This window comes from Chrysochloris asiatica, unplaced genomic scaffold, assembly GCF_000296735.1.
Source record: "Chrysochloris asiatica unplaced genomic scaffold, ChrAsi1.0 scaffold00075, whole genome shotgun sequence".
In the NCBI taxonomy this organism is placed as follows: Eukaryota; Metazoa; Chordata; class Mammalia; order Afrosoricida; family Chrysochloridae; genus Chrysochloris; species Chrysochloris asiatica.
This window is the reverse complement of record NW_006408593.1, coordinates 12,779,704-12,791,390: the sequence shown is the minus strand read 5'-3', so window position 1 is coordinate 12,791,390 and position 11,687 is coordinate 12,779,704. Positions and strand designations below refer to the sequence as shown.

General features: G+C 49.6%; 1 protein-coding gene across 1 annotated transcript in view; it reads left to right on the top strand.

Annotated features, from left to right (window-relative positions):
* Positions 1-11,687, top strand: part of LRP4 (low density lipoprotein receptor-related protein 4) — a 72,407-nt gene that overhangs the window by 21,079 nt on the left and 39,641 nt on the right. Inside the window, exons 3-14 of the mRNA XM_006865129.1 lie at positions 2,211-2,357; positions 4,093-4,209; positions 4,432-4,545; positions 5,064-5,180; positions 5,501-5,629; positions 5,970-6,089; positions 6,842-6,967; positions 7,591-7,716; positions 7,908-8,042; positions 8,441-8,566; positions 8,803-9,033; positions 10,461-10,617. Coding sequence (XP_006865191.1) covers positions 2,211-2,357; positions 4,093-4,209; positions 4,432-4,545; positions 5,064-5,180; positions 5,501-5,629; positions 5,970-6,089; positions 6,842-6,967; positions 7,591-7,716; positions 7,908-8,042; positions 8,441-8,566; positions 8,803-9,033; positions 10,461-10,617 — 1,645 coding nt within the window. The remainder of the gene's footprint in view (positions 1-2,210; positions 2,358-4,092; positions 4,210-4,431; positions 4,546-5,063; positions 5,181-5,500; positions 5,630-5,969; positions 6,090-6,841; positions 6,968-7,590; positions 7,717-7,907; positions 8,043-8,440; positions 8,567-8,802; positions 9,034-10,460; positions 10,618-11,687) is intronic.

Here is an 11,687-nt window from a genome sequence, read left to right as displayed (position 1 = left end):
TCCTAATATGTCATCTGTTCATCCACCATCTACAATCCATCCTCTGTCCATCCATCATCTATCCATCCATGATCCATCCTCCATCTACCCATCCACCTATCCACCACCCATCCATCCATCCATTATCATCCATCCATCCATTCATCCATCCATCCATCATCCATCAATCCATCCATCCACCATCAGTCCATCCAATCGTCCCTCCATACATCCACCCACAGGTGTTAATGTTCATACTCACCCCTGGGGTTGAAGTGAAGAGAGAGAGTCTCAGACTCTCTCCCAGCTCTTGGAGGGGAGAGCAGCTATGCTTGCATTCCTGACCCTAAACAGGCCAAGCATTTCTAATGTGAGGCAAAACTGTACATCAAGGAGGTAAGCCAAGGTAGAAGCCGAGCAGGTAAATACAAAAGGGAGAGGAGTGGCAATTTAGGAGCTGACTCTTTCTCTTTGTCCAGCCCAGTCTGAGGGCAAGGCTCAGCAGATGGGAGGAAGGGAAGAAGAAAGCGTGGGGAGATCAGCAATGAACTGTGGCCCCCTCTTTGCCCAGCTGCAAGCAGCCCAGTGGGTTAGATGAATGGTAGGAAGCGGGGACAGTGACCCTGGCAGAACCCTTTGTTCCAGATGAGGCTGCAGCAGGGGCACTGAGCCATTCACACGCTATCCGAGGGCATCATGCTGGGCACGCTGGGGAGAGGGCATGGCAGCCAGTCACAGGACTTGGCCAGGCAGATAGCTGGATATTCAATAGAGAAACCCAGCTGCAAGCTGCTGAGGCTGGGGGAGGGGCCGCCCCTCAGACCGGAAAAGGCCCTGGTCCCAGCCACTGGCCTTGAATCGCCCTGGTTCTTTCCCCACGCCACCTGGTCATTAGCCTCTGCTTCCTCCTCTCCTGTGTGTGTTTTATTTCTCTAGGAGTTCCAGGATTTTATTTTCACCATTGCATGGGGGCTTTAAAAAAGTTTGTGGGAAAATGGAATTAAAACAATGAAAATTTTTTACAATCTTTTTTGAAGCACCCTCATACATCTTACTTTTCTCTGCAAAAGATCACAATTCTGGCACTGGATAGAGGCAAAACCATCCATATCTCAACCTAATTTTGAAGGGAAGAAAATGGAGACCTCTCCCAAAATCACCCCTCTGTCCCCCTCATAGAGCAATGAGTTGTCTCTGGGCAGCAAAGTTCTTCATAGAGGGGGCACCTGGACAATATGTGAGCCCAAAGTCTGAGTGCATTTTCTTGACCACGTATGTCAGGTGTGGGGAACCTCTGGTCTGCAAGCTGTATGGTGGTGGTGGTGGTGGTGTGTTGTGAAGTCGGTTCCAACTAATAGCAACCCTGCATAGGGTTGCCGAGGCTGTAAATCTTTATGGGAGGAGAAAGTCTCATCTTTCTCCTGCGGAACAGCTGGTAGTTTCAAACTGTTGACCTTGATTAGCAGCCCAACTCATAACCACTACGCTACCAGAGCTCCATTCACAGGCTGTATAAGGCCCACTAAATCATTTCGTCTGTCCCTGCCAAGGCAACCAAAGTTCCAGTCATCACATTGTTGTTGTAGGGGTGAGTTAATTGAATGTTTGATCAAATATGTTATTGTTGTTAAGTATTGTTGAGTCAATCCCAACTCATAACGACCCTTTATAGGGTTTCTGAGGAGTGGCTAATGAGTTTGAACCACTGACATTGTGGTTCAAACAGACTTTGTGGTCCAGCACTTATCCTACAGTGCCACATCAGGACTTTTTGACCTAATATGTCGTTGTTGTTAAGTGCCATTGAGTTGGTTCCTATTCATAGAGACCCTGTATAGGGTTTCTGAGGAGCAGCTAGTGAGTTTGAACAGTTGACCTTGAGGTTCAAACTGACCTTATGGTCAAGTGCTTATCCTACAATGCCACACCAGGACTCCTGACAAAATATAGCAGGCAAATTTTTAAATTGTTCATTTTGTATGGCCTTCGAAAGATGTTATAAATATCCAAATAGCCCTTGGCAGAAAAAAAGGTTCCCCACCCCTGATTTATGCCATAGAGTAGGGGGAGGAAGGCAAGATTAGGTTATCTGTATCTCCTTGCGGTGTCTCTGAACCCCCCTGGTGGCAGTACCCTTGGACTAGGCTCCTGGCCCCCTCCCCACCTCCATGGGATGAACTATGGTTGAGTGGGAACATGAGCCCTCACTGGTTCCTTTTCCCTCTGCCCAGGCCTGGCCAGCAGCCCCGAGTGTGCTTGTGGTCGGAGCCACTTCACCTGTGCGGTGAGCGCCCTTGGGGAGTGTACCTGCATCCCCGCCCAGTGGCAATGTGATGGAGACAACGACTGCGGGGACCACAGCGATGAAGATGGATGCAGTAAGAACGCCCCACAGGATGCTGGGAAGTGGTGGAAGAAGGGCTTGAGGGTGGGAGAGCCAAGGACAGCTCTCATGGAATTTTCTGTGTGTCAGCTGCATCCCACTCAGACACTTGGTCTCTTGCAAGGCTGACCTATGTTCACAACATAAGTGGGACCTTCAAAATGTTCATGGAAGAACTCCTTTATCATTTCATTCCATTTTCCACGAACTTTTTAAAGCCCCATTTCCACCACCCACCCAAATGTCTATGGGTTCATCCATGTATGTCCAAAAAAAATAATCTCAGAAACAAGTGTAGGAAAACATGCATACACACAATTAGAACAACAGGCTGTCTCTTTAAATAGATCCCTCTGTATGAGGAGGCTTCAGAAAGTTTGTGGGAACATTCTGTTATCTTTTCGTTTCCTTTTTCTGTGAACTTTTTGAAGTCCCCTGGTATTTATGTGAATATGCATTTATATACGTATACTGCATTTAAAATGTTTATACTATACATGGACATGGATCCTTTTTGTTTCTGGTCTTGATATTCTGTATGTTGTTGTTATGAAGTGCCGTCGAGTCGATCCCAACCCATAGCAACCCTGTATAGGGTTTCTGAGGAGAAGCTGGTGAGCTTGAACCACCAACCTTGCAGTTCAGATGGCTTTGCAGTCTGATACATTAACCCAGAACTCCAATAGTCTGTATAATCACACCTTTTTGATACCATAAATGTTGCAAGTTCTCCCTTTTAGTAGTACTGTGTAGTAATATAGCATGATAGGTTTAGGTGCCATCTTGGATATATAGAAATATCACTGAGCTAGTTGTCTGGGTTTAGGGGTACACTCTCTCACCTGCAGCATCTATGCCTGAGGGTGGCTAATTAGACTAATGAGAAGAAAGCTACAACCTGGACCTCATTAACCATAACCAATTCACCTAATTGGGATGATGATAAATACCTCACTTTCATGTAGCACTTTCATATGCATTATCTCAAAAGACCTCTGTGAGCTGAGTATAATTATCCCCATTGTATAGTGGAAGACTCTACAGCTAAGAGAAGGTAACTGATTTGCTCAGTGTGATGATTCCAGGCCTGGATATTGAGACCAGATACAACAGTCGTCGTTTAGCAAGAAGAAAAAACAACAACAACAAAACCACACACACACTGCCTTCAAGTTGATTGTGACTCATAGCTACTCTGTATAGGGTTTCTCAGGCTGTAGCCGTTCCTCATAGTGACCCTACATGGGATAAAGTAGAATTGCTCTGCTCCTCGGGGTTTTTAAGACTAAATCAATCTCTGTGGAAGCAAGAAGCCTCTCATGGAGCAGCTGGTGGTTTTGAACTACCAACCTTGCAGTTAGCGATCTAGTGCTTATCCTTTTCGTAAGAGGAAAGGAATTAAAACAAAAGCAAAGAAAAAGCAATTCCTTTTCTTGCACATGTTTTTCCTACTGCTTTCTGTGTGGTTTTGACTTCCTTGGGTTATTCTTTGTCCCCTGCCGTGACTCCCACAGCCACCATTCCCTTCTAGTACTTTCTTTTCTTAGCACAGTTTCTCCATCAGCTGGGGCAGGTGAAGCACAAGTATGTGAAGAAGAGCTTTACCTAAGGAGGATAGGAAGATGGGGGGGAGGGGTGTTTTTTGGTTTTTTTTTTAAAGGTTTTATGTCCCAGTTTAACCTACCTGAGTAAGGATACCAGACTGACTCACTTCTTTTCCTGGGACTCAGTGTTGCCCACCTGCTCTCCGCTCGACTTTCACTGTGACAATGGCAAGTGCATCCGCCGCTCTTGGGTGTGTGATGGGGACAATGACTGTGAGGACGACTCAGATGAACAGGATTGTCGTGAGTGTTGTTGGGGGCCAGGCAGACTCCATCAGTTAGAAAACATGATATCCTGCTCCCAGGTCACCTCGTGGGTTTTCAGCTCCTTCCCGGGGTAGATGGGCCCTCCTGATCCCTCTTGGCAACAGTGGAGCATCTAGGAGGCATGATGTTGGGCTTCCAGGTGCTGGGACCCCACTGCATGTCGTGGCCTGACTCCTTTGTGCCTGTACCCACCCACAGCCCCACGGGAGTGTGAGGAGGACGAATTCCCCTGCCAGAACGGTTACTGCATCCGCAGCCTATGGCACTGCGATGGTGACAATGACTGTGGAGACAACAGTGATGAGCAGTGTGGTGAGTACCAGCCCTGGTAATAGCCCATGGATGGCCTGGCCCTACCACGACCTGACCTTGAGCTGCCCCAGGTATCTGAAGTGACTGGAGGAAGGCAGGAGGACAGAGCAGTCTAGACCTCTTCCAGGAGCCCGGGAACCAGGATCTGTACCCCAATCTCTCCAGGACCTCAGTTTTACCTGGAATACCCAAGCCAAACCAAACCCACTGCCATTGAATGAAACCCCATACAGTGACCCTGTAGGCCATCTGAGGCTGTAAAGCTTTACAGGAGCAGAATAGCCTCATCTTTCTCCCATGGACCTGTTGGTGGGTGTGAACCGCCGACCTTGAGGTTAGCAGTCCAGTGCTTATCCTGTAGCACTACCAGAGTCCACACCAAATCTGTGCAGACTGTAAGGAAGGGCAGGGTCAAACCCACAGGAACAGTGAGGTTGAGAGTTAGGATGGATGGTGACAGGGTTCCCTGCAGGCTCCCTCAACACTGCTGTCCCACTGCGTCTCTCCCCATTCTGCAGACATGCGCAAATGCTCTGACAAGGAGTTCCGCTGCAGTGATGGAAGCTGCATTGCTGAACATTGGTTCTGTGATGGTGATGCCGACTGCAAAGATGGCTCTGATGAGGAGAGCTGTCGTGAGTGGCCTCAGACCTCAGGCTGCTGGGCTGGGAGAGGGCAAAGGGCTCCATCCCACAGGCTCAGGGGCAAGGTCAGGAGTGCATGTATAGTGAACGAGGAGGGTGGGTTCCCGAGAAGCAGGTCCTCCTAGGCAGGGCTAGGGCAGGACCAGGTTCCCCAGGTAGCACATCTGAATGTGGGAATCTGGCAGGGCTATCCCATAGGAAATCAGGTATCATTTACCTTGAGGAAGGTGCCCAACCTGAGAATCTTGCCCCTTTGAGGAGTCAAGGCCTCCTGCTCCATCCAGGCCTGAGTGTAACGCCCCTCCCTCCAGCTTCAGCCGTACCTGCGCCCCCCTGCAGCCTGGAGGAGTTCCAGTGTGCTTACGGCCGCTGCATCCTTGATATCTACCACTGTGACGGCGATGACGACTGTGGGGACTGGTCAGACGAGTCTGACTGCTGTGAGTACTCGGGCCAGTGGTCAATGGTCAGCAGGAGGGGCGAGGGGAGGCCAGGCTGGGAGGTGCCAACTGCGGCATCTGGACTCCCAGACATGGAGAGTCCCGGGCACTGGGCTGACAGGCTTTCTGTGTGCATGCACTGGTCAGACGAGTCTGACTGCTGTGAGTGTTCGGGCCAGTGGCCAGCAGGAGGGGAGGCCAGGCTGGGAGGTGCCAACTGCGCCAAAGCTCAGGGGAGGCATTCCTGGACTCCCAGAGATGGAGGGTCCCGGGTGCTGGGCTGACAGGCTCTCTGGATGCATGCACTGGCTAGAGGCAGGAGTCTGCTATCTTTCCCCAGCCTCCCACCAGCCCTGCCGCTCCGGGGAATTCATGTGTCAGAGTGGTCTGTGTGTCAATGCTGGCTGGCGCTGTGATGGCGATGCGGATTGTGATGACCAATCAGATGAGCGCAACTGCAGTGAGTGGCAGACGGCACCGAAGGGCTGAGCTGGGACTAGAGAGAGGGGTTGTGGATTCAAAGAGGGCACCATAAATAAAACTTGAAGGCATTGGACAGGACTGCTATGTACAGTTGCACAGGTTGTACACTGCATCGAGTGCCATATTCAGAGGGATGCCATTCACATGACAGACAACACTGTTGTATATTCATCACAGCCATTTTCTAGCTGATGGCAGTAAAGATGTTAAGTCCTGTTGAGTTGGTTCCGACTCATGGCGACCATGTGTAGGGTTTCTGAGGAGCAGCTGATGAACTTGAACTGCCAACCTTGTGGTTCAAATTGACCTTACAGTCCAGCGCGTTAACCTGCAGTTAACCTGTATCTTGAAGAGGGGAAATATCCAAGTCAGTTGCCTGAGACTTGATTCTGACTTATGGTGACCCTGTGTATGTCAAAGTAGAACTCCATAGGGTTTTCAAGATCTTTCAGAAGTAGTTTGCCAGGCCTTTCTTCCGAGGTTCCTCTGGGTGGATTTGAACCATCAACCTTCTGGTTAATAGCCAAGCACTTAACTGTTTGAGCTACCCAGAGACTCCAAAGTATCTTGAGAAAGTATCACACAAAGATGCCCCATGGGCCAGCAGCGAGGGTGATGTTGAGAGGGCCGGCTCGGGCAGACACACTGGGTAAAGTACAGCTCTGGGGGTCAGGGTGGCCTATCAGACTGTAATGGGCCAGCCTTTCACTAGACTTTTGCTTTGCTTAGCCACCTCAATGTGCACTGCTGAACAGTTCCGCTGCCGGTCAGGTCGCTGTGTCCGCCTGTCCTGGCGCTGTGATGGAGAAGATGACTGTGCAGACAACAGTGATGAAGAGAACTGTGAGAACACAGGTAAGGATTCCTAGGACTCCCCCAGGACTCCCCCAGACCCTTTATCCTGTAGTCGGAGTAGCAAGAGGAAATTGCTCCTCAGAAACCCTATACAGGGTTGCTATGGTCCGGAACCGACTTGACGGCACTTAACAACAACAACAACAACAACCGTCTAGGAGGGAGTTGCTGAGGCTTTATTCATATCTTGTCTATGGTCTGGATTTTTCCTGCCCTTCCCATTGACCAGGGTCAAATCCAAGTGCCTCTGTTGACCTGCAACCTTAGGGCCTGGAACACAATGACCACTCACATTCTAAATCCCACGCGGCCCATGCCTTTTCCTCTGGCCTGGTGACAAGGGCTTGCGCCCCTAGTCAGATCCAGTGCCAAGCACATAGATGTACTTTCTCATTTGTCCCACAGCCTTAATTGTCCCAATGAAGTGTTCTGGGGAGAAAATGAATGCAGACATTCAGCCAGCCCTGTCTGAGCTGTTTCCTGCCTTGGACCCCAACCCTCCCACCTTGAGTCTCATCTGTCTCCAGCTCTCCCTAGAAAATGACAGGCTCCCCATCCTTTTGTTGACCCAAACCCTGCCCTGCTGTGACTGGCCCTCCCTCCCGCCCGCCCTTCCTTTCTAGGCAGCCCCCAGTGTGCCTCGGACCAGTTTCTGTGTTGGAACGGGCGCTGCATTGGACAGAGGAAGCTATGCAACGGGATCAATGACTGTGGTGACAACAGTGATGAAAGCCCACAGCAGAACTGCCGTGAGTGTCTTCAGTGGGCGGGCCTGGCCCATGGTTTGCGGCTGAACCCCACCCAGAGAGCTCAAAGGGAATCCTCCCCAGGGACTCTGGCCGCTTTGGGAGCTGTTCTTCGTGGTCCAGGTGGAATGCCAAGTTGGCTGTGTGGAGGAGGATTCTGGGCTCAACTCCCATCTCTGACTTGATTGGCACAGGGCCCCGGACGGGTGAGGAGAACTGCAATGTTAACAACGGTGGCTGCTCCCAGAAGTGCCAGATGGTGCGGGGGGCAGTGCAGTGTACCTGCCACACAGGCTACCGGCTCACAGAGGACGGGCACTCGTGCCATGGTGAGCTGGGGCCTGGATGAGAGCAGGGCTAGGTTGCTGGGCAGAGGCAGCAGACAGGCGGCTGTGTTTGCTATGGGTCAGGCAGTCGCCAGATGACCTTGCTTATCATCACAATAACCCTGGGAGGCAAGGATTGTCCCTCCCATTTCACAGATGGGAAACCCGAAGCTCAGAGAGGTTAAGTAACTTACTGATGGCCACACAGCTGGTGAGTAGCAGAGTTGGGGTTGCAGCTCAGAGGTCTACATGACTCCAAAGCGCTTCATCACTTGTTATCCAGCCTTCTTGCCTGGCTTGGGAAGTAGAGGGACACGTGGGCAGGAAAGCCACCAGTCAGCCTGGGAGTTGGGGGTAGGAGGATGTCAGAAGGGAGATCTGACCCTGCCTGGTTCTCCTAGATGTGAACGAATGTGCTGAGGAGGGGTATTGCAGCCAAGGTTGCACCAACAGTGAGGGGGCTTTCCAGTGCTGGTGTGAAGCAGGCTATGAACTACGGCCTGATCGGCGCAGCTGCAAGGCTCTGGGTAAGGGATGATGGCATTGGGCTGGAGGTGCACAGGGTGCGTGGAGACTGACCAGGTGTTGAGAGCTTTGTCAGTTAAGTGGAGCAATGGGTTGCACTTCGGGAGGAGACATTCCAGTCCAGAGTCTCTCTCTCCTCTAACAGTGTAGCTGAGTGCTTGGGCATGCCTTAGAGGTCAAGGGAACTAGGGGTAGCTCTGCAGTCCAGTTGGGACTCCATTTCTATGCTGTTTCCCAGGGCCGGAGCCTGTGCTACTGTTCGCCAATCGTATTGACATCCGGCAGGTGCTACCGCACCGCTCTGAGTACACACTGCTACTCAACAACCTGGAGAACGCCATAGCCCTGGACTTCCATCACCAACGCGAGCTGGTCTTCTGGTCCGACGTCACCTTAGACCGGATCCTCCGGGCCAATCTCAATGGGAGCAACGTGGAGGAGGTTGTGTCTACTGGGTTAGAGAGCCCAGGTAGGGAATGAGGCCCCAGGGGAAGGAGGGAGAGCCACACTGGTCACTTAACAATGGAGGGAATAAGCTGGTGGCTTGCAAATCTAGGGCAGCAGAACAGTTTTCCTTCCAGAGAAATTTTAGGTCAGCATGTTGTTGTTGTTGTTAAGTACCGTGGAGTCGATTCCGACTCATAGATACCCTGCACAGGGTTTCCAAGGCTGCAAATCTTTACGGGAGCAGAAAGCCTCATCTTTCTCCCGCGGAACACTAGTAGTTTCGAACTGCTGACCCTGAGGTTAGCAGCCCGATTCATAACCGCTACACTACCAGAGCTCCTTGAAGGTCAGCATTTTTTGTTGTTGTTGTTATTAAATGCCGTCGAGTCGGTTTTGACCCATAGCGACCCTGGATAGGGTTTCCGAGGCTGTAAATCTTTACGGGAGCAGATTGCCTCATCTTTCTCCCACGGAGCAGCTGGTATTTTCGAACTGCTGACCTTCCAGTTGGCAACCCGATTCGTAACCACTACGCTACCAGAGCTCCTTCAGCATAGTGTGTATTAATTTCACCGCTTCAGATGGATAATAGTCACTCGTTACTGAGCTCAATACCCGTGAACAAGGAGACTATTTTGATGCATATGGATGACAGTTATAGTTTTTTATCAGCCTTAACATCCAATTCATTTCTGAATTTTGTTTTGATTGCTCAGTAGCAAATGATTCTGATTGACTTAGAATTTGATATTAGTTGCCATCCAGTCAATTCCCATTCACGGCAGCCCAGGTGTGCAAAGTAGGACTGCTCCATAGGCTTTGAAAGCTGCGACCTTTTGGAAGCAGATCACCAGACTTGTCTTCCAAAGTACCTCTGGTTGTGTTCGAACTGCCAACCTTTTGGCTTGTAGTCAAGCCCTTCATTGCTTGAGCCACACAGACATTCAAACAGTTACAGATTACAAACAAGCAAAAAACCACCACCACCAGCTCACTTTGTAATCATGAGCTACCTACAAGTAGGTGATGTGGATTCAAATTTAGAAGTGTGCACGTTGGAACCTAAAGCTTATGGAACTTCTAAAACATCTTCAGAATGCCAGTTGCAATTGACAAGGCCTGAAACTATGCAGAAAGGTCCCTGGGTGTGCGTCAGGGATCCAGAATTTGGGAAGTGGGAGTGTGGTTGGCTATGAGGAGAGACTGCTTGACCTTGGACAGTGATCCGAGTTCTCTGTACCCTTATCTTCATGGGGATTAGATTTCCTTGCTCATAGAGTTGTGAGGATTCAGTGAGTTAGTGCACGTAAAATGGCTAGAACAATACCTGACCTAAGTTTGCTCCATTTCTATGGCACCGAGAAGCCAGGACTGAATGCCTCTTGTTTCTTTGGTACTGAGGAGTCAGGACTGAATGCCTGATACCTCTCCACTGCCTCTTTCCACCAGGGGGCCTGGCTGTGGACTGGGTCCACGACAAACTCTACTGGACTGACTCGGGGACCTCCAGGATTGAGGTGGCCAATCTGGATGGGGCCCACCGGAAGGTCCTGCTGTGGCAGAACTTGGAGAAGCCCCGGGCCATTGCCTTGCACCCAATGGAGGGGTGAGTGATGTCTTGGTCACCCAAGTCTCTCCTGCAATCTCTGGGACCCACTTCATAAATGTGAAGTCAACATCAGGGACTCTATACCACAACACACTTGACACACCTGGTCTGTAGTAACTGATTGTGTGGGCTTAGGCTGATTAGTTAATTTCTCTCTGCCTCCATTCACTTATTTCTAAATTGGTGATAAAAATCATACCTACCTCATAATTGTGTGAAGATGAAAAGAGATGATGCATTTTAAAGAGGACATTCTGTATATTAGATAAATTATAGTTGTTTTGTGTCTTTATTATTAGTTGACAGGGTTGGGTATGGTACTATAAGATAAACACTCGACCACAAGATTGGTTTGCAAGGCTGGCGGTTCAAACTCACCAGCCACTTCTTGAAAACCCTGTACAGGGTTGCTATGAGTCAGGACCAACTCAACAGCATTTAACAATAACAACAATAGTAATTATTCAAGGAAAAAAGTCCCCTCAAATGAAAGTTCGTAATCTCTGACTTTTTAATATTCAGTACAGTGAGTTGAGGGCAGGAGGGTTATTTTCTAAGATTCTGAAGTTCTGGATCAAATTTAGACCCACTGTACATGTGTGAGTATGAAAAATAGGCATGGTAGAAATATGACAAAGAAGAAACTCCCTGTCCTAATTATTATGAAACTATTTTGCCCATTCCACAAGAGTAGGGATTTTTGTCTTGACAACTGCTGCATCCCCAATGCAAACAATAGTTCCCATAGTACCAATCACCAATACGTGGATTCTTGACCCGTGGCAACCCCATGTGTGTCAGAGTAGAACTGTGTTCTGTAGAGTTTTCAGTTTCAGTGACTGATGTTTCAGAAGTAGATCACAAGGCCTTTTTTTTTAAGATGCCTCTGGCTGGACTCAAACCTACATCCTTTCAGTTAACAGCAGAGTATGTTAACTGTTTAGACCACCATGACACTTTGATCATGGTTGTTAGGTGCCATGGAGTTGGCACCGACTCATAGCGACCCTATGCACAGCAGAACGAAACAATGTCCGATCCTGGGCCAACCTCACTACTGTTGCCAC